The following is a 24,190-nucleotide window of genomic DNA, read 5'->3' on the forward strand; positions in this document are numbered from 1 at the left end:
CAGAGCAGGAGATGTGTTGTTAGAACTAGCAGGTTGTTGATGTGATTCTAGTCTGTCAGAGCAGGAGATGTGTTGTTGGAACTAGCAGGTTGTTGATGTGATTCTAGTCTGTCAGAGCAGGAGATGTGTTGTTAGAACTAGCAGGTTGTTGATGTGATTCTAGTCTGTCAGAGCAGGAGATGTGTTGTTAGAACTAGCAGGTTGTTGATGTGATTCTAGTCTGTCAGAACAGGAGATGTGTTGTTAGAACTAGCAGGTTGTTGATGTGATTCTAGTCTGTCAGAGCAGGAGATGTGTTGTTGGAACTAGCAGGTTGTTGATGTGATTCTAGTCTGTCAGAACAGGAGATGTGTTGTTAGAACTAGCAGGTTGTTGATGTGATTCTAGTCTGTCAGAACAGGAGATGTGTTGTTAGAACGAGCAGGTTGTTGATGTGATTCTAGTCTGTCAGAACAGGAGATGTGTTGTTAGAACTAGCAGGTTGTTGATGTGATTCTAGTCTGTCAGAACAGGAGATGTGTTGTTAGAACTAGCAGGTTGTTGATGTGATTCTAGTCTGTCAGAACAGGAGATGTGTTGTTAGAACGAGCAGGTTGTTGATGTGATTCTAGTCTGTCAGAGCAGGAGATGTGTTGTTAGAACTAGCAGGTTGTTGATGTGATTCTAGTCTGTCAGAACAGGAGATGTGTTGTTGGAAGGGCAGGTTGTTGATGTGATTCTAGTCTGTCAGAGCAGGAGATGTGTTGTTGGAACTAGCAGGTTGTTGATGTGATTCTCGTCTGACTGATAATGAGAGTGGGCAGGGCTGAGGCTCAACAGGACACACCCACTAGTGTAGAGAGGAGGATATGCTCTGGTGCTGCTCTGCAGTACCTCATCAGTTTCCTCATCTCTTCTCCTCAACATCAACTCATTTCACTCCTCCTCCTCAACAGTGACTAATCCAAGCCAGAAGCAGTAGCCAGCTCAGGTACTTTCAACATTCTCTGATTCTGAGCTAATGTGCACTACCAAGACCAAGTTACTACTACTACTGTCACTGTGTTATTAGCCAGCTCAGGTATTTTCATACATTCTCTGATTCTGAGCTACACTACCAAGACCAAGCTACTACTACTACTGTCACTGTGTTACTCTCAACATTCTCTGATTCTGAGCTACTCTACCAAGAACAAGCTACTACTACTACTGTCACTGTGTTACATCAACATTCTCTGATTCTGAGCTACACTACCAAGACCAAGCTACTACTACTGTCATTTATGTTACTCTCAACATTCTCTGATTCTGAGCTACACTACCAAGACCAAGCTACTACTACTGTTGTGTTACTCTCAACATTCTCTGATTCTGAGCTACACTACCAAGACCAAGCTACTACTACTACTGTCACTGTGTTACTCTCAACATTCTCTGATTCTGAGCTACTCTACCAAGAACAAGCTACTACTACTACTGTCACTGTGTTACTCTCAACATTCTCTGATTTATGTCCAGGTAATGTGCTACGTTACAGATGGAGCTGCTCTGTTATGTCATGATTAACTTATGTCACTTAAAAGTTCATTTGTGTTATGTTTTTTCATGTTATGCGAAAAATGTCATTTTAAATTAAATTATGTTAAATGCATAATGTAAGATCTAGTTCAATACTGGAAGTCTACAGGTACATTAGCAATGCTACCGTACCTGTAGACTTCCAGTCATTGTGACCACTTACGCAAAATAGCATTTTCAACATGAAACAACCACTACCTTCCTTCCTAATGCACACTTGGGGAGACATGGAAAAATGGTATCCAGGATCCCGTTAACACTATTAAAGGTTATTAAATGTAGAGTTAAGTTGTTATGTAATGTAATATCATTGTTTCTCTCTGTATATCTTTACAGTTTTGGCGTTAGAATGTCTCTATGCTTTGTTGTGTTGTGATGGCTCTGCACCTCGCAAAAACAGGTGAATATGAAATCAAACAGTGTAACTAGTTTAATTCAACAGATAGAAAAACACCCTCTTATTTTCCTATTTGATTTAACCTTCATTTAACTCGGCAGGTCTGAGTTTAGAACAAATTATTTATTTATTTATTTAAACAGGTTACTCTTTATCCACATTATAGCAGGAGGTATAAAGCCATAGACTAATGATATTGTCAAAAGCTGCACTGAAGTCTAACAAAACAACTCCCACAATCTTTTTATCATCAATTTCACTCAGCCAATCATTAACCATCTGTGTAAACGCTGTGCATGTTGAATGTCCTTCCCTATAAGCGTGCTGAAAGTCTGTTGTCAATTTGTTTACAGTAAATTGCATTGTATCTGGTCAAACCCAACTCTAGATGCTATACAGTATTTGAAGTGCTACTTGATCTAGCTCAGTTTGCACTTTTGGGATTATTCCATTAATTGCTTCATATGTACCAGGTAAACTAAGTCAAGCACAGCTCTTGAACAGTACATACTGTCGGTGTGTGTTGTTGTTCCAGGGCTGGATGCTGCCCCAGGGGTGGTGAACACTACAGAGGAGGAGGTGGAAGGGGTGGACTCCCAGTCACCTTGCCCAGCCGGGTGGCATCAGAATGAGCATCGCTGCTTCTCCTTCTACCCCATCTGGGCCACCTGGGCCACTGCAGAGGTAACGCTTGTAATTGGGAGAGACTGAGAAACTAAAGGCCAACTTGTTCTGTTGCTGTAGTAGAGTTAGTTAGGCATTGATTTAGGGCAAATCCATGGTAAAAGAATGAAGCTAAAATATAATTTTTTCACATAACAGTTTATACTTTAAAATCTAGTTAAATTAAAAACTACTACTACAACTGTTACTACTTCTGTCACCAATACTGCCACTTCTACTGCTGTCACTACTACAACTATTACTATTTCACAACCATTGATGCTTCAAGACCAGCACACATTTAATTCAGGAAATTTCCATTTCTAGCCTGCAATGATCTTCGCTCCCTGAGGTACTGCCAGGGCTTTAGCTCAGCGGGTTAACATAGTGTTCTCTGACTGTCACTCTAGTTGTACTGCTCCCAACACAGAGGGAACCTGGTGTCGGTTCACAGCCCGGGTCAACAGGTGTTTGTCCAGGATCTGGTCAGGAGACACACAGACCAGCCGGTCTGGATGGGAGGCTACGATGCAGCTCAGGTACACTGGGTCAATAATTCATCAGTCAGTCTGTCAGCCTGTCAACCAGTCTGTCAAATGTCTACAGTTTACAGAGGCAAAAGCTCAATGTACTTTCTGTTTAAAAACAACGAAGTGGTTTCAATCCATCAATCAATGTGTTTCTGTGATAAGGAGGGGATGTGGCTGTGGAGTGACGGCTCAGCTGTTGACAGTTTCTACTGGGAGGAGGATGAGCCCAGTAACTCTGGACAGGGGGAGAACTGTATGGAGCTGCACACTGGAGGTACACACACACACACACACACACACACACACACACACACACACTCTGAGCACATTGAAATAACTGAAGTGAGATTTGTCTTGACAACAGGTGGGCAGGGCTGGAATGACGTGGCCTGTGCAGAGCTGAGGTTCTATGTGTGTTCTATGGAGACAAGGTAGCAGGTCCAACACTGTCTTGTATCTGGACATGCTTTATACAGGCACCATATTAACACTCAATTACATTCATGGATTTTTTTATTTCCTTTTCTTTTAGATCTGGTTTAGCATCATTGCCAAGTCAGAAGAAATCACATGAGAGAGGTAGGAATGTCTTGGCGCAGCTCCTTGTTGAATGGCACTCTGACATTTAGAAGATGATCTATCTGATCATTAATGACACTTGTGAAACATGAAACCGGTCTGGAATTGTTTTTAAACTATTAAGCTTTTTGTTGTCCTAGAAAACCTATTCCTCTTTAACGTCTTAATGTCTTTAATGTCTTCGACATTCTAAATCTCCTTTTATTTATATCTCCCATTTTAAATCTGACTTCCAACAGTCGATTCACTCTAAACAATGTGATTTTGACCACTTTCCCTGTAGCTTTGACAAAAACATAGAGCACATCATTAGTCTACTCTGCTATTCAAATCTAAAATTAGAACAGAAAAGCCTTCTACCAATTAAACTATACAGCTGTTTTGGTAACTGCATCATTTCATTTAATGGAGCTATCTTCCTACTGTTGAATTAACTGCCATAGAACTAGTTTAATGTTGCTAACTTCCCACTGTTGAATTAACTACCATAGAACTAGTTTAATGTAGCTAACTTCCTACTGTTGAATTAACTACCATATAACTAGTTTAATGTAGCTAACTTCCTGCTGTTGAATGAACTACCATAGAACTAGTTTAATGTAGCTAACTTCCTACTGTTGAATTAACTACCATATAACTAGTTTAATGTTGCTAACTTCCTACTGTTGAATTAACTACCATAGAACTAGGTTAATGTAGCTAACTTCCCACTGTTGAATTAACTACCATATAACTAGTTTAATGTTGCTAACTTCCTACTGTTGAATTAACTACCATAGAACTAGTTTAATGTAGCTAACTTCCCACTGTTGAATTAACTACCATAGAACTAGTTTAATGTAGCTAACTTCCCACTGTTGAATTAACTACCATATAACTAGTTTAATGTAGCTAACTTCCTACTGTTGAATTAACTGCCATAGAACTAGTTTAATGTAGCTAACTTCCACTGTTGAATTAACTACCATAGAACTAGTTTAGAACTCACACTCCAGGGTCTCTTAAATGAAAATGGATTACCCTCCCTTCAGCAAAATATATTTTCCCTCAACAGAGTCAAGCTGTTTCACCCCCTGAATGCACTACCAATCAAGAACATAACTTCAAAAATCACGTCAAACACTCTGGCTTTCTTAAAGCATTCTGTTCATCAGCAAGCTGACCAGACTGTTCTAGATAGTGGATAGTAGACTGTTCTAGATAGTAGATAGTAGACTGTTCTAGATAGTGGATAGTAGATTGTTCTAGATAGTGGATAGTAGACTGTTCTAGATAGTGGATAGTAGACTGTTCTAGATAGTGGATAGTAGACTGTTCTAGATAGTAGCTAGTAGACTGTTCTAGATAGTAGACTGTTCTAGATAGTGGATAGTAGACTGTTCTAGATAGTAGCTAGTAGACTGTTCTAGATAGTAGACTGTTCTAGATAGTGGATAGTAGATTGTTCTAGATAGTGGATAGTAGACTGTTCTAGATAGTGGATAGTAGACTGTTCTAGATAGTGGATAGTAGACTGTTCTAGATAGTAGCTAGTAGACTGTTCTAGATAGTAGACTGTTCTAGATAGTGGATAGTAGACTGTTCTAGATAGTAGCTAGTAGACTGTTCTAGATAGTAGATAGTAGACTGTTCTAGATAGTGGATAGTAGACTGTTCTAGATAGTAGACTGTTCTAGATAGTGGATAGTAGACTGTTCTAGATAGTAGATAGTAGACTGTTCTAGATAGTAGACTGTTCTAGATAGTAGACTGTTCTAGATCGTCGATAGTAGACTGTTCTAGATAGTAGATAGTAGACTGTTCTAGATAGTAGATAGTAGACTGTTCTAGATAGTAGATAGTAGACTGTTCTAGATAGTAGATAGTAGACTGTTCTAGATAGTAGATAGTAGACTGTTCTAGATAGTAGATAGTAGACTGTTCTAGATAGTGGATAGTAGACTGTTCTAGATAGTAGATAGTAGACTGTTCTAGATAGTAGACTGTTCTAGATAGTAGACTGTTCTAGATCGTCGATAGTAGACTGTTCTAGATAGTAGATAGTAGACTGTTCTAGATAGTAGATAGTAGACTGTTCTAGATAGTAGATAGTAGACTGTTCTAGATAGTAGATAGTAGACTGTTCTAGATAGTAGATAGTAGACTGTTCTAGATAGTAGATAGTAGACTGTTCTAGATAGTAGTAGACTGTTCTAGATAGTGGATAGTAGACTGTTCTAGATAGTAGATAGTAGACTGTTCTAGATAGTAGATAGTAGACTGTTCTAGATAGTAGACTGTTCTAGATAGTAGACTGTTCTAGATCGTCGATAGTAGACTGTTCTAGATAGTGGGATAGCCTGTTATTTAGAATTCATGAATACAAGTTACAAACATTGCTAATGCGACTAATCCCTCTATGGTTCAATGTGATTTTAGTGTCCTTTTTGGAGGATTTTGACATAGGATTGATTATAGATTTCTACGATACAGAAGGAATAATGCCAATCTCAAAACAAGTCTGCAAAGAGTTCAAATAGTATTTGGAAAGGTTTTGGGGGAAATTATGACATATTTCACAATAATTGATGCAAGAAATACATGTATTGTTCCGATATCATTCCAACATAGGTGTACTGTAATCAAATGAGACAAATGAATGACTGAAAGAAGCAAGGTTTAGCAGGCACCAGTTAGCATCAAGCCTGTCTGGAGCATCTGACCATAGGTTCTCATCCACATCACAGTAAATGTCCTCATTGTTCATGCACCTGCGGAAAAACATTTTGGCATGACAAATCCAAGCCTGACATAGTTCTGGATTGATGTCATTGCATGCCTCATCCATGGCCTGAAGGAGGGCGGTATGCTCATGTGGATGGCCATCATACATCTTCCACCTCTATTGTAATCATTAAATGTATTTTAATTGTGCGTATGTGTTATAGTGTGTGTGGCTCAGTTCGTATGAGCATGGCACTAGCAACACCAGAGCTGTGGGTTTGATTCCCACTGAGGTTACATACCAACACTTTGGAGAAAAACACCTGCTACACAAATAGCATATATTAGAGTCATAATAAAATGTATTTTAACAAATAAGAAGAGAATCATATCTAAAGTAAAGAGTGGGTTGCATTGTGAAAAGCATTTACATTTATATGAACATGTATTGCAATGTGAAACATGTATTTCTAGATGAAACACTGATTAAGTTTGGTGAATAAGTGACTGTATGATTTTGTGTCTTGTAATAGTCAATAAAAAAAATGGCTTAGTTTTGAAACAACTGTCTTTTTGATTAACTGTTTTGAGTTTTGTACTAATCATTGCTAAAATGTACCACGTAGTTGTGAACACTGCCCCTCCCTCCCTCCCCAGAGCTGGTTGAAGAGGTGAGTATTTATGACGTCCTGTGGGAGACCAGTGAGAGAGTAGCAGATGAGATCCTCGACTCAGCCTTCCTCAGAGGGATGTATTCCAGACGTCTGCCTGCCCGCTGCTATGCTGACTTCTGCCACCAGGAGGTGCTATACCTGGACAGAGTCATCACCATGCTGCGGGTGAAAAGAAAATAAATAAAACAAATACCGCAAAGATTTACTTACTATGACTGTGATACGTGGTTGTCGTGCCTAGTTATCTTAAGATAAGTTGCTCTGTATAACAGTATACATGTGTGTATGAGCCAGGTGCTGATCAGAACAGTCCAGGGTCCTCCAGACATCATGCTGTTTCTCCAGAGAACACATCAACGCTACCAGGAGTCTCTGAAGAAGGCCCAGATCCAAACTCCACCACACCTGGTAGGAAGCTGTTATAACAATCACCCTTAATATACAATTTAAGATAATACACTTCTCAAAAAAATAAAGGGAACACTTAAACAACACAATGTAACTCCAAGTCAATCACACTTCTGTGAAATCAAACTGTCCACTTAGGAAGCAACACTGATTGACAATAACTTTCACATGCTGTTGTGCAAATGGAATAGACAACAGGTGGAAATTATAGGCAATTAGCAAGACACCCGCAATAAAGGAGTGGTTCTGCAGGTGGTGACCTCAGACCACTTCTCAGTTCCTATGCTTCCTGGCTGATGTTTTGGTCACTTTTGAATGCTAGCAGTGCTTTCACTCTAGTAGTAGCATGAGACAGAGTCTACAACAACACAAGTGGCTCAGGTAGTGCAGCTCATCCAGGATGGCACATCAATGCGAGCTGTGGCAAGAAGGTTTGCTGTGTCTGTCAGCGTAGTGTCCAGAGCATGGAGGCGCTACCAGGAGACAGGCCAGTACATCAGGAGACATGGAGGAGGCCGTAGGAGGGCAACAACCCAGCAGCAGGACCGCTACCTCTGCCTTTGTGCAAGGAGGAGCAGGAGGAACACTGCCAGAGCACTGCAAAATGACCTCCAGCAGGCCACAAATGTGCATGTGTCTGCTCAAACGGTCAGAAGCAGACTCCATGAGGGTGGTGTAAGGGCCCGACGTCCACAGGTGGGGGGGTTGTGCTTACAGCCTAACACCGTGCAGGACGTTTGGCATTTGCCAGAGAACACCAAGATTGGCAAATTCGCCACTGGCGCCCTGGGCTCTTCACAGGTGAAAGCAGGTTCACACTGAGTACATGTGACAGAGTCTGGAGACGCCGTGGAGAACGTTCTGCTGCTTGCAACATCCTCCAGCATGACCGGTTTGGCGGTGGGTCAGTCATGGTGTGGGGTGGCATTTCTTTGGGGGCCGCACAGCCCTCCATGTGCTCGCCAGAGGTAGTCTGACTGCCATTAGGTACCGAGATGAGATCCTCAGACCCCTTGTGAGACCATATGCTGGTGCGGTTGGCTCTGGGTTCCTCCTAATGCAAGACAATGCTAGACCTCATGTGGCTGGAGTGTGTCAGCAGTTCCTGCAAGAGGAAGGCATTGATGCTATGGACTGGCCCGCCCGTTCCCAGACCTGAATCCAATTGAGCACATCTGGGACATCATGTCTTGCCCCATCCACCAACGCCACGTTGCACCACAGGCTGTCCAGGAGTTGGCGGATGCTTTAGTCCAGGTCTGTGTGGAGATCCCTCAGGAGACCATCCGTCACCTCATCAGGAGCATGCCCAGACGTTGTAGGGAGGTCATACAGGCACGTGGAGGCGACACACACTACTGAGCCTCATTTTGACTTGTTTTAAAAGGACATTACATCAAATTTGGATCAGCCTGTAGTTTGGTTTTCACTTTAATTTTGAATGCGACTCCAAATCCAGACCTCCGTGGGTTGATAAATTTGATTTCCATTGATAATTTTTGTGTGATTTTGTTTTCAGCACATTCAACTATGTAAAGAAAAAAGTATTTAATAAGAATATTTCATTCATTCAGATCTAGGATGTGTTATTTTAGTGTTCCCTTTATTTCTTTGAGCAGTGTATATCCTAATGTACAATTTAAGATAATATTACTTAATATACAATTTAAGATAACATATATATTTATACAATTTAAGATAATATATTAATGTATAATTTAAGAGTACTTAGGCAAGAAAATTCAACTAGAATGTAGTAGGTGATTTATCAATTCCAAAAACATTTCATAAACGTTTTCAATGACCCTTTTTTAACCTTTTTTGTTTTGGTTAATTTCAAGTTCAATTTTGGTTACCCAAGTTTTGGTGTATGTAGACACGCCCCCAAAACGTAAACCAATAATATCTTCTATCTTTTCCCTTTTTGACTCCCTTTATTTCATTCAGTTCAGGATATTTGAGAAACCCAAATGCATTTAACAGGACAACATGACAGGGAAGATTTTAATTTACAGAATATTTGAGAAACCCAAATGCATTCAGATCCAACCTGGATGCAGGACAACATGACAGGGAAGATTTTAATTTACAGAATATTTGAGAAACCCAAATGCATTCAGATCCAACCTGGTGCAGGACAACATGACAGGGAAGATTTTAATTTACAGGATATTTGAGAAACCCAAATGCATTCAGATCCAACCTGGTGTAGCTATAAAAAACCAGCTATACTAAATTACAACCCACTATTACATGTGTTTCGATGTGGAGCATACACACGGCTTTATAGCCAATGTTCTCTATTGGTCTTTAAGCTACTTCCCTAAAACAACAATTGTACACTATAGACTTAAGTGTTCACTGCATACTACAGTTGAAGTCGGAAGTTTGCATACACTTAGGTTGGAGTCATTAAAACTCGTTTTTCAACCACTCCACAAATTTGATTTTAACAAACTATAGTTTTAGCAAGTCGGTTAGGACATCTACTTTGTGCATGACACAATTACTTTTTCCAACAATTGTTTACAGACATATTATTTACCTTATAATTCACTGTATCACAAATCCAGTGGATCAGACGTTTACATACACTATGTTGACTGTGCCTTTAAACAGCTTGGAAAAATTCCAGAAAATTATGTAATAGCTTTAGAAGCTTCTGATAGGCTTCTGATAGGCTAATTGACATCATCGTATTTATTTATGACATGCAGGAGGGACTGGTACTCCCTGTATATAGCTTCACCTTGGTCTCCACGTCTCTCTTCCTCCTCCTCTTCATCCTCCTCCCCATGCCTACAGAACCTGTCCTCCATCCAGCCCTCTGCAGCTGTGCGTCAGTACCTCCAGAGCTTCCATGACATTGTGAATGAGGAGCCCATCTACTGGCTGGTGTCTCTGCTGCCCAGAGCCCTGCTCAGACCTTACCTGGCACAGAACCTGCCCCTGGGAGAGAGGACCAGACCAGACCCCAGCCCCTGCCTCTACCCCTGGCTAAACCTCTTCCCCTGCCCCTGCTACCAGTGGGGGAGAGGACATGAAGTCAGACCAGAGGAGCCAGAAGGATGAGTCAGGGACATATTACAGGTATATTGAGGAAATTATAATGTAATACAACTGATACAATATAAAATATATGCTGATAAAATATATGCTGATTGATATTGATGATATGAGGTATGCTGATTGATACTGATTGATATTGATGATATGAGGTATGCTGATTGATATTGATGATATGAGGTATGCTGATTGATACTGATGATATGAGGTATGCTAATTGATATTGATGATATGAGGTATGCTGATTGATATTGATGATATGAGGTATGCTAATTGATACTGATGATATGAGGTATGCTGATTGATACTGATGATATGAGGTATGCTGATTGATACTGATGATATGAGGTATGCTGATTGATATTGATGATATGAGGTATGCTGATTGATATGCTGGTTGATATTGATGATATGAGGTATGCTGATTGATACTGATGATATGAGGTATGCTGATTGATACTGATGATATATATGCTGATTGATATTGATGATATGAGGTATGCTGATTGATATTGATGATATGAGGTATGCTGATTGATACTGATGATATGAGGTATGCTGATTGATACTGATGATATGAGGTATGCTGATTGATATTGATGATATGAGGTATGCTGATTGATATTGATGATATGAGGTATTGATTGATATTGATGATATAGGTATGCTGATTGATATTGATGATATAATACTGATTGATATTGAATTGATATTGATGATATTGATTGCTAATTGATACTATGGAAGTGATTATAGATGTCTGAATGCTGATTGATACTGATGATATGAGGTATGCTGATTGATACTGATGATATGAGGTATGCATTGATACTGATGATATGAGGTATGCTGATTGATATTGATGATATGAGGTATGCTGATTGATATTGATGATATGAGGTATGCTGATTGATACTGATGATATGAGGTCTAATTGATATTGATGATATGAGGGCTGATGATACTGAGGTATGCTGATATTGATGATAAGTACTGATTGATACTGATGATATGAGGTATGCTGATTGATATTGATGATATGAGGTATGCTGATTGATACTGATGATATGAGGTATGCTAATTGATACTGATGATATGAGGTATGCTGATTGATATTGATGTGAGGTATGCTGATTGATACTTGATATGAGGTATCCTGATTGATATTGATGATGATGCTGATTGATATTGATGATATGAGGTCTGATTGATATTGATGATATAATATATGCTGATTGATCTGATGATATGAGGTATGCTGGATATTGATGATATGAGGTAGCCTGACTATAGGTCTGATTGATACTGATGATATGAGGTATGCCTGATTGATACTGATGATATGAGGTATCTGATTGATACTGATGTTATGCCTGATGATTGACTATAGGTATGCTGATTGATATTGATGATATTATGCTGATTGATATTGATGTCTGGTTGATATTGATGATATAATATATGCTGATTGATATTGATATAATACATTGTTAATTGATATTGATGATATTGATTGCCTGGAAGTTTATAGTGTCTGAACTCCACATTGTTGTGTTTAATCTTGTCAAATGTGGTGATATTGTGGTCCTGCTCCAGGCATCTACTGGAGAAGTTCCAGGGTGTGATAGACGTCTATAAGGCTGTCAACATCTTCAGAGTCCAGATGATGAAGTCTCTCTTCACCTCCTGCGGTGAGCCTGACTTAGGTCTACAGTTAGCCTGACTTAGGTCTACAGTTAACCTACTTAGGTCTACAGTTAGCCTGACTTGTCTGTTAGCATGGTCCTGCTATCTATGTTTACAGTTAACCAGATCCGATTATCTAATTCTACAGTTAGCCTGGTCCTGCTAACTAAGTCTACAGTTAGCCTGGTCCTGCTAACTAAGTCTACAGTTAGCCTGGTCCTGCTAACTAATTCTACAGTTAGCCTGGTCCTGCTAACTAAGTCTACAGTTAGCCTGGTCCTGCTAACTAAGTCTACAGTTAGCCTGGTCCTGCTATATAATTCTACAGTTAGCTTGGTCCTGCTATCTAAGTCTACAGTTAGCTTGGTCCCGCTAAACAAGTCTTGCAAGGTCTCCCTCTCAAAACAGGCTCTGAATCCTACGGGATCTTCTTAGCCTAAGCACCAGTCAATTTTGTGATGTTCATCTCTGTATTACTAGTTGGCAGAGTAATATAACTGAGGTCATATATCATGTTGTCTCTGTGATGTTCATCTCTGTAATAATGTTCAAATGTTATCTCTGTATTACTGTTAAATATCTCTGTGATGTTCATCTCTGTATTAATGTTAAATATCTCTGTGATGTTCATCTCTGTGTTAATGTTTATTGTCTCTGTGATGTTCATCTCTGTGTTACTAGTTGACAGAGTAATATAACTGAAGTCATATATATAATGTTGTCTCTGTGATGAATCAATGAATATCTGATGTCATCTATTCCGTCTGTGTAATATCATCCTAGCTGGTTTCCCACTGGTGACGAGGAGGAAGAGGAGGACCAACCCAATCTGTTGTCTGTGGAGTCTGGTCCTGACATTAGGGCGAGTGACGTATTTATTTATGACATGTTAATCTTGTATTGAAGTCAGTCGAGGATTGTGCTAATTGTTTTACATTTTATTTCACCTTTATTTAACCAGGTAGGCTAGTTGAGAACACCTTCTCATTTACAACTGAGACCTGGCCAAGATAAAGCAAAGCATTTCGACACAAACAAGAACACAGAGTTACACATGATTCAGTACAAAAAGTCTATATACAGTGTGTGCAAATGAGGTAAGATAAGGGAGGTAAGGCAGTAAATAGGCCATGGTGGCAAAGTAATTATAATACAGCAATTAAACACTGGAGTGGTAGATGTGCAGAAGATGAATGTGGAAATAGAGATACTGGGTGCAAAGGATCAAGATAAATAAATAAACACAGTATGGGGATGAGGTAGTTGGATGGGCTATTTACAGATGGGCTATGTACAGGTGCAGTGATCTGTGATGATTGATAATGTGACTGTTTCTCTTTTTAACATTTACATGTATTTTCTTACACACTGACACCCCCAATCCCCCCAAAACAGTTGTTCTTTGCAAACAACCAATTTAGGCCAGCCCACTGTGCTTAACGATGGACCGGCCCATCTGCCCCTAAATGTCCTATCGCCAGTCAGTTTCTGGTTCATAGTGACTCTATTGGGACAGTTATGTCAGGAGAGCCTTTCAGATAACACATCCTATCTCTCATTGGTCTTGTTTGTCCTGTCCCTTAAATCTGGTTGTTTCTGTCGCCCCTCCAGGTGAAGCTGTAGCAGTGCAGCTGTAGAATACAGGGAGCTGAGTGTGTAAGGCTGTGTGTGTTGGCTTTCACACTGGGCAGGACTGTTCCTCTTGTCAGACATATTCCACTTTTATGTTAGTAACTTCCCCCAAATAACTACTGTTTAAACTGTATTAATCCAATAACACAATGAATGTACACATCTAATAACACATTTAATTATTGTCAACAAAGGGGCTACAATAAAATAAAAAATAGTTTGGAAATAAAATCATAGAATGAAACTGTGTGAACTGTTAAACTGTATTTTCTATATGGGTAGTGCAATATGAATAATACACAGCCAATCACAATAATTGCTCTGGCTAGCCAATAAACAGATGGTATTTCTTCCAAGAATTGACCAATCAGAACAAGCTAAGGTTGCCCATCTAGCAGTGGGCCAATATTTGAATGCTCCATTGTATAAACAATTGTATTTATCCTATGTGCATATTTTATATTCATGTTGGATCCACTGATTTCAAACAATTAGAGAATAGTTGTCCTTATCACATATTCCTCAAATTCTGTCTTTAATTATTTCCTGGATATACAATCAAAAAATAACATTATGGTTGAGATGTTCAACCTGTTCTTCAGAAAATGAATAGATGAAAGTCTCCTGTCAGATTTACATCTTTGCTTCCCACAATAAGGACAGAGCTGGTGTAACTGAGGCAGATTTGTAGGCTTCCCTCCAGTTCTGCCCACTCCCTTTGTGAATTTACTTTGTTGTCCTTCACCTGTGCTGGTGGAAAAATATTTCTATGAAATCTTGGGGCTATTTTGTGAAGTGCACCAGTCCCTCCTTCCCTCCCTTTGTGAATTTATGTCACCTGTGCTGGTGGAAAAAACTATCAAACATTCGCATGGCATGCTTTCGCTGTAAAGCCTATTGTAAATCGGACAGTGCAGTTAGATTAACAGGAATCTAAGCTTTTAACCAATATAAGACACTTGTATGTACCTAAATGTTTAATATCCACCATTTTTATGATTATTCATTTGAATTGCGTGCCCTCCAGTTTCACCGGAAGTTATACGCCTAGCCTTAACTTTTTGTGGCTGCAGGGGCAGTATTGTATTGTATTGTACAGTATTGTATTGTACAGTATTGTGTAGCTTGGATGAAAAGGTGCCCATTGAAAACGGCCAAGTCCTCAGTCTCAGCTGCTAATATATGCATATTATTATTATTGGATAGAAAACACTCTATAGTTTCCAAAACTGTCAATATATTGTCTGTGAGTATAACATAACTGATATTGCAGGCGAAACCCTGAGGAAAATCAAAACAGGAAGTGGCTTCTATTTTGAAAACTCCATGTTCCATAGCCTCCCTTTGCTGGATTTAAAGGGATATGAACCAGATTCCTTTTCATATCGCTTCCTCAAGGTGTCAAGTCTTCAGACAGTTTCAGGCTTTTATTTTGAAAAATGAGCCAGAGCGATAACATCGCGTCAAGTTGTCACATAAGTTTTGCTCGCGCAACAGAATTTCGACAGGTATTGCTTTTCCCTCTCCTACTGTGAAAGAGATTTGCGGTTGATATATTATTGATTATATATTTTAAAAACAACCTGAGGATTGATTATAAAAAACGTTTGACATGTTTCTGTGGACATTATGGAAACTATGTGGAATTTTTGTCTGCGTTGTCGTGATCGCTCTTTCCTGTGGATTTCTGAATATAACGTGACAAACAAACACAGGTATTTTGGATCTAAAAATAATCTTTATGGAACAAAAGGAACATTTGTTGTGTAACTGGGAGTTTCGTGAGTGAAAACATCCGAAGACAATCAAAGGTAAACGATTAATTTGATTGCTTTTCTGATTTTCGTAACCGAGCTACCTGATGCTAAGTGTACATAATGTTTTATCGTGCGATCGATACACTTACACAAATGCTTGGATTGCTTTCGCTGTAAAGCATTATTTCAAAATCTGACACGACAGGTGGATTAACAAAAGGCTAAGCTGTTTTTTCCTATATTGCACTTGTGATTTCATGAATATAAACATTTATAGTAATATTTATTTTATGTTACGCTATGCTATTCAGCGGTTGTTGATGACACTTATCCCGATATCGGGATTGCAGCCATAACAAGTTAAAAAGTTTTAATGGTCTCCGGTTGTAACGGCTTTCGTCTGGTGAAGGAGAGTCGGACCAAAATGCAGCGTGGTATCTTTGATACATGTTTAATGACAAAGAAAAAACTAACAGTACAAAAACAACAAACGGAAAGTGAAAAACTATACAGCTATCTGGTGACAACAAACACAGAGACAGGAACAATCACCCACGAAATACTCAAAGAATATGTCTGCCTAAATATGGATCCCTATCAGAGACAACGATAAACACCTGCTTCTGATTGGGAACCACTCCAGACAGCCATAGACTTTGCTAGATACCCCCACTAAGCCACAGACCCAATACCTAACAAAAACCCCAAGACAAAACACACCACAATAAACCCATGTCACACCCAGGCCTGACCAAATAAATGAAGACAAAGACAATATATATCGACCAGGGCATGACACTGGTATTCTCTGTCTTAAATTTGATCAGGATACCTGAGGGTTGATTAGGAACGTTGTTTAATATGTTTGGAAGAACTTTATTGGTAACGTACGGGATTAATTTGTATGCATTTTGAACCGGTGGATTACTGAGTGTAGCGCACCAATGAAACTGACTTTTTTGGCATATAAAGAAAGACTTTATCGAACAAAAGGACCATTTGTTATGTAGCTGGAACACTTGTGATTGCAATCGAACAATGTGGCTGAATTAACAAGAATTTATGCTTTTAAATTATGTATGGCACTTGTATTTTCATGAATGTTTAATATTACGATTTCTGTAATTTGAATTTCGACCTCTGCAATTTCACTGGATGTTGTCGAGGTGAGACGCTAGCGTCCCAGTGATCCGTAAGAAGTTAATGGACCCCAGGAAGTGTAGCTGCTGCATATTCAGTAGGTAATAGACCCCAGGAAGTGTAGCTGCTGCATATTCAGTAGGTAGACCCCAGGAAGAGTAGCTGCTGCATAAGTGTAATAGACCCCAGGAAGTGTAGCTGCTGCATATTCAGTAGGTAATAGACCCCAGTAGGTAGTAGGTTATGGACCCCAGGAAGTGTAGCTGCTGCATCAGTAGGTTATGGACCCCAGGAAGTGTAGCTGCATAATGGACCCCAGGAAGTGTAGCTGCTGCATGTTCAGTAGGTAATAGACCCCAGGAAGTGTAGCTGCTGCATATTCAGTAGGTAATAGACCCCAGGAAGTGTAGCTGCTGCATATTCAGTAGGTAATAGACCCCAGGAAGAGTAGCTGCTGCATATTCAGTAGGTTATGGACCCCAGGAAGTGTAGCTGCTGCATGTTCAGTAGGTTATGGACCCCAGGAAGTGTAGCTGCTGCATATTCAGTAGGTAATAGACCCCAGGAAGTAGGTAATAGCTGCTGCATGTTCAGTAGGTAATGGACCCCAGGAAGAGTAGCTGCTGCATATTCAGTAGGTTATGGACCCCAGGAAGTGTAGCTGCTGCATGTTATGGACCCCAGGAAGTGTAGCTGCTGCAAGGTTATGGACCCCAGGAAGTGTAGCTGCTGCATATTCAGTAGGTAATAGACCCCAGGAAGTGTAGCTGCTGCATATTCAGTAGGTAATAGACCCCAGGAAGAGTAGCTGCTGCATGTTCAGTAGGTAATGGACCCCAGGAAGAGTAGCTGCTGCATATTCAGTAGGTAATGGACCCCAGGAAGAGAAGCTGCTGCATATTCAGTAGTTAATGGACCCTTGGAAGAGTTGCTGCTGCATTTTAAGTCGTTACTGTTTCAGTACACGGTCTAGTTTCCTGAATTTCCGCCTGTCTGACGTGCCCAAAGTAAACTGCCTGTTACTCAGGCCCAGAAGCTAGCATATAATTGGTATAATTGGGGGAAATCCATAATTGGGGGAAATGTGAAGATATTGAAAACTGACGTCCGCCTCCCAGATTGCAGTTCCTATGGCTTCCACTAGATGTAAACAGTCTTTATACATAGACTCTGGCTTGTTTTCTGAAAAACCAACGAGGAATAGTAGTTTATCCAAGGGGAGCACTAAGGCAAAAATAGTCTATGCGCGCATGATAGAGGGCGCGCTCTTCGTTATTTTCCTTCCCTATTGAACATACTAGTCTCCGTATAAAATTTGATCATTTATTTAAATATTATACCACCTGAGGATGAATTAGAAACGTCGTTTGACTTGTTTGGACAGACTTTACCAGTACCTTTGGGAACTTATTTTTATGCATGTTGAACTGGTGGATTATTGAACTCAATGAACTAAACAGACTTTTTGGGATGTAAAGAAGGACTTTATCGAATGAAACAACCATTCATTGTGTAGCTGGGACCCTTGGGATTGCAAACAGAGGAATATCCTCAAAGGTAAGTGATGTATTTTAGCGCTATTTATGATTTTGTGATGCTGTGCTGGTTTGAAAACATATGTTGTTGTGGGGCGTTGTCCTCAGATAATCGAATGCTATGCTTTCGCCGAAAGAAAATTGTAAATCGAGCAACGTGGATGGATTACCAAGATTCTAAGCTAAAGAATCAAGTATGACACTTTTATTTTCATGAATGTTTAATATTACGATTTTGTATTTTGCATTTTGAATTTGGCGCGCTCTGATTTCGCTGGAAAGTTTGCGGGATCCGTGCGCAAAGAGGTTTTAATGGGGATCCTAACAAACTAAACAATCCTAACAACATTAAATATTTTTAAATGTATTACACTAAATCAGTTTATGGGTCTATACTGTACATGGCAAATCCTCTCCGTATTAACAAAACATTACTTTTTACAGTCAAAATGACTGATTTAAATACATGTAAAGGATAATGGATAATGATAAAATCATTATCCATTAATAATGGATTGGGCAGATGTGACACCAGCATCTTCCTCCTGAATCCTCCTCACGATGGTTGCAGAAGCTGGGGTCCTTGGGATATGTTGCCACCTGGATTTGAGGTCTTACCAATGCCTTTCCCAGCTCCTCGAGAAAGAGCAATCTCCTCTGGAGCTTCCCTCTGTTCCAATCTGGGTTCAACGCCATCCAGATGACAAACGCGTTGTACACCGAGATGTCCAAGATGTTGAAGAATATCACCGGGTAGGGTTCAGCGTAGGGTTCTTCTTTGCAGCTGTAGCCAGTCACCAACTTGTCCAAATTGTCCACCCCACCTTTTGTGGCATTGTAATCCATTATGATTTCTGGTTTTTGATGTTCCTGGCCAAAAAAATCTGTCATTCTGCCCCTGAACAAGGCGGTTAACCCATTGTTCCCCGGTAGGCCATCATTTCAAATAAGAATTTGTTCTTAAATAAAGGTTGAAAACATTTTTTTAAATAAAATTCTCCATCCCTATGCAGCGTATTCACGAGTACCACATTTTTGCCTTTCCTTGGCACGTAGGACACTAGGGACGTGTCAGCTGTGAACACAAACTTAGAGGAATTGATAGGCCTGTTCCATTTATTCAACAGCTGAGGTGGGAGCTCTGGCTTTTTTTCCGTACTGTTCCTACCATCGTCAGCTTCTTCTTGCGGAGCTCCTGTCCCAGGTTTTGCGAAATAAAGAAGTTATTGCATGTGATGCTGTGGCCACTGTGTCCCTGTGTCACATCCAGGACAACCCTCATCCCTTGGTTCTTCTCAGGGGCTCCTCCATCTGGCTTCCTCGTATACACTTATGAGTTCCACACATATGATGAAGCAGCATCACAGGCATCCCACATCTTGATTCCATATTTTGTGGGTTTAGAAGGTATGTAATGCCTGAAGAAGCAGCGGCCTCTAAATGGCATAAGCTGCTCATCAATAGTAACGTTGGGCCCAGGGTTGTAAAACAGGGGAAGGCGGTCCACCCACGTGTCCCACACTGACCTGATTGCAGATAGCTTGTCTCTCTACATCCGAGCTGGTCTGGTGTCTCAGTTATTGAAGAGGATAATCCTGGAAAAATGTGGATCCAGTAGAGACATTGTTGCACGGAGGAATTCTCTGTCAGTTTCTGCATCCCACAGGGATTTTGTAATTCCATTGGATATGAAAGCACCAGCAAGTATAAGACCCCCAAAGTATGCATGTACATGAGGTTGGTCCATCTCCTACCATTTCTCTCCAAAAACATCGCAAATGGTCCAGAATGATTTTCTGGCTGGTGTCTGGCTGAACAGTGGGGCTGGTCCTGCACATGTAAACTCCATCCGGGCTGGCATCCTTATCACATTGGCAACCATGCAGGGTGTCTGGTCCTTGGCCAAGAATGGCTGGCTGCTGATGGACTGGCTGCTGACTGGCTGCTCCTGGGGCTGGCTGCTGATGGGCTGGCTGCTGACGGACTGGTCCTGAGGCTGGCTGCTGACGGACTGGTCCTGGGGCTGGCTGCTGACGGACTGGTCCTGACGGGCTGGCTGCTGACGGACTGGTCCTGGGGCTGGCTGCTGATGGACTGGTCCTGGGGCTGGCTGCTGACGGACTGGTCCTGGGGCTGGCTGCTGATGGACTGGTCCTGGGCTGGCTGCTGATGGACTGGTCCTGGGGCTGGCTGCTGACGGACTGGTCCTGCTGGCTGCTGGCTGGACTGGTCCTGGGGCTGGCTGCTGATGGACTGGTCCTGGGGCTGGCTGCTGACGGACTAGCTGCTGCCGGTCTGGTCCTGGAGGGCTCAATCTCATCCTCATCTTCAAAATTCACTGTTAGACTCCGAATTGACAGAGACATGATCCATATTCTGAAAATTCTTAACCTCTTGAAACTGGTCATTTTTGGATGCTTCCCGTTTTAAACAAGATATTTTGTCACAAAAAGATGGTCCTGCATATAATTGCTGGCATTCTGACGTGTCCAGAAATACAAAGATCTTCTCTGTGCGTGCCCTATAACGTGAGCTTCAGGTCCAAGATGAGATGGCATCCAGGAAATGACAAGGATTTTTGAGGCTCTGGATCTCCTTATATGGCTGTGAACGCAAGAGGAATGGTCTTTCTGTTTCCCCAAGGGCTGGCTGACGTATTTGTAGGCAGATCATTGGAAGATTGACCATAAGAGACGGACATTTGGTCCGCCCGGTGTCCTGCGGCTGAAATTGGTGCGCAAAGTCACCTGCCAGTATTTTCCATGCGATGCAACGGGCTGGTCCTGGGGCTGGCTGCTGACGGACTGGTCCTGGGACTGCTGGCCATGTTTCGGTGATATTATGTAGTTAATCCGGGGTCACGTTGTAGGTGACTGCATTTTCGGTTCGACGGACAGACGCAATGTAGAAAACGGAACGATTTCTCCTACACACAGACGCTTTCAGGAAACACTGCGCATTTGGTATGTGACTGAGAGTCTCCTGGTGAAAACATCAGAAGCTCTTCAAAGGTAAATGATTTTATTTATTTGGTTATCTGGTTTTTGTGAAAATGTTGCGTGCTACATGCTACACAAAATGCTATGCTAGCTTTGCATACTGGTCCTGGGGCTGGCTGCATATTTTGAAAATCTGAGATGCTGGTTTTGGAGCTAAGCTGAGAGGTCATTATTTTAATTTTATTTCGATTTTCAGAAATCGTTAACGTTGTTATGCTAATGAGACTTTGATCATCATCCCCGGATCCGGGATGGGGGAGTTTCAAGAGGTTAATCTTGCAAAGTGGAAGACGAACTTCCACACTAGCATCTCTATCTGCAAAGATTATTTCTGAGGCCCTCTGAGCAGAGATTATTTTTGCCATACTGATTGATTGTGGTAAGGAACCCCACACATGCAAAGCTATTTATTTGTTGTGTCCCTCCTCCAATTTGGGGTAGAGTGTTTTACAATGTATTGGAATAATGTATTGAAGTAATGTATCGTAATAACATTGAGAAGGTTAATGCAAGACATTGTGTAGTTTCACACGCTACAACGGGTAAAGAGTGTGAGAAAAATGGTAGACCAGCCAGCAGACAGACGAGGCAGGGAGACAAACAGACGAGGCAGGGAGACAAACAGACGAGCAGGGAGACAAACAGACGAGGCAGGGAGACAAACAGACGAGGCAGGGAGACAAACAGACGAGGCAGGGAGACAAAACAGACGAGGCAGGGAGACAAAACAGAAGAAGACAAACAGACGAGGCAGGAGACAAACAGACAAGGCAGACAAACAGACGACAGGGAGACAAACAGACGAGGCAGGGAGACAAACATTTTTACTTGTTTTCACGAGGCAGGGAGACAAACAGACAAGGCAGGGAGACAAACAGACACGGCAGGGAGACAAACAGACAAGGCAGGGAGACAAACACAGGCCCACACACACACACACTTGTATTTCCACACTTTTATTACCCTCTGGTCCAGTGGACCCAAACACCACATATGTAATATAAATGATCAGAATGTTTTATTTTCATTAAAATGTTTTATTTGTCACAGAAAATGACAAAAAAATATATAATTGTGTAACCTTTATTTTGGTAAACATTGAAAATGGCTCTGACAGACCCAACACCACACAAGGGTTAAGCATCCTCATCACCATCTCTACACACCCTGCTGGCATGCTAACTTTTACTGTGGTTTCAACCACATGGAATGCAGCCTAGCAGATACTGTTGAACATTAAAGTCTCTTCCTACTATTATAATTGAGGGATCTACCTGAGACAGAAAGGCCTACGTTGTTATTGTCAGAACATTAAAGTCTCTTCCTACTATTATAATTGAGACAGAAAGGCCTAGCAGGGTGCAACATACCCCAACTCCTTTACATACTATTATAATTGAGACAGAAAGGCCTAGCAGGGTGCAACATACCCCAACTCCTTTACATACTATTATAATTGAGACAGAAAGGCCTGGGGGGTTCAACTGGACAAGAAGATAAATGCCTGTGGGCAAACACCCTCTCATGCAATGCCATGCAAAATAACACTGGCTTACAAACTTCTACATGTCAACTTCAACCGAAGTGGAGCAGAGGACCACCAGGTTAGTTGACAAAGTCATGGTACTTTAAACACTGTTGTTTCCTGTCATCCATGATGTCATGTTACAGCAATGACATTATATTACAGAGATGTTACTTATGGTCACCAATATGGATCCTTCTGTTACTGGATCCTTTGATAAAGATTGTATAAAAAGACTGTATAAAATAAATAATACCAATACTGCTCTATATTCTCAACTCCAAGTGTATTTTTTATACATTTGCTTTGAGAAATATTTTTGTTTAAGACTAACAAGAAATCAAAAGCACGTGAGGATCTGAGAATAAAATTAAGGTACGGGGTCATGATGATTGTTACCCCTTGTTTTCAAAGTTTAGTGAGGATTAGACTTTACTAAAATGATTGTTACTTTGTTTTCAAAATAGTTTAGCACCCTTACGAGGATAACCCCACTGAGCCTTTTACTAAAATGATTGTTACCCCTTGTTTTCAATAGTTTAGCACGCCCCTCTTACGAGGATAACCCCACTGAGACTTTTACTAAAATGATTGTTACCCTTGTTTTCAATAGTTTAGCACGCTCCCCTTACGAGGATAACCCCACTGAGACTTTTACTAAACTTATTGTTACCCCTTGTTTTCAATAGTTTAGCACGCTCCCTTACGAGGATAACCCCACTGAGACACTAAAATGATTGCCTTTTACTAAAATTAAAATGATGTTAAGGGCTGAGACACAACATTGTTGTTGGAATGCAGTGGGAGTTTACCATTCCCTTGTTATTCAACATCGTTTTCCTCATTTCATTTCTATTATTACTGAGGTAAAAGGCCTGGGGGGGTGCAACTGGTTATATAAGAAGATAAATGCCTGTGGGCCACACCCTCTCATGCAATGCCATGCAAATATAACACTGGCTTACAAACTTCTACATGTCAACTTCAACCTGAAGAGGAGCAGAGGACCACCAGGTTAGTTGACAAAGTCATGGTACTTTAATCTTCTTATGGCTGCAGGGGCAGTATTGAGTAGATTGAATGAAAAGGTGCCCATATCAAACGGCCTGTTCCTCAGTCTCAGTTGCTAATATTTGCATATTATTGTTAGTATTGGATAGAAAACACTCTGAAGTTTCTGAAACTGTTTGAATGATGTCTGCGAGTATAACAGAACTCATATTGGCAGGCAAAAACCTGAGTTGAAATCAAAATAGGAAGTCAGAAATCTGAGCTTGTATGAGTCCCCGATGAAATCCCCTTGAGATATGAATGATGTTGCACTGCCTAGGGGTTCCAC

At 40.8% G+C, this 24,190-nt stretch overlaps 1 protein-coding gene across 1 annotated transcript; it reads left to right on the forward strand.

Annotated features, from left to right (window-relative positions):
- The first annotated feature begins 943 nt into the window (after positions 1–943).
- LOC135533181 (uncharacterized) lies at positions 944–12,300 on the forward strand. The gene is made up of 10 exons (XM_064960581.1): positions 944–970; positions 2,490–2,638; positions 3,028–3,156; positions 3,310–3,421; positions 3,512–3,578; positions 3,680–3,726; positions 7,087–7,268; positions 7,398–7,511; positions 10,317–10,537; positions 12,174–12,300. The coding sequence occupies exons 3-10, from the start codon at positions 3,133–3,135 to the stop codon at positions 12,298–12,300; spliced, it is 894 nt and encodes a 297-aa protein (XP_064816653.1). The 5' UTR covers positions 944–970; positions 2,490–2,638; positions 3,028–3,132.
- Positions 12,301–24,190: the final 11,890 nt, after the last annotated feature.

Source organism: Oncorhynchus masou, unplaced genomic scaffold, assembly GCF_036934945.1.
Source record: "Oncorhynchus masou masou isolate Uvic2021 unplaced genomic scaffold, UVic_Omas_1.1 unplaced_scaffold_2270, whole genome shotgun sequence".
Lineage (NCBI taxonomy): Eukaryota > Metazoa > Chordata > Actinopteri > Salmoniformes > Salmonidae > Oncorhynchus > Oncorhynchus masou.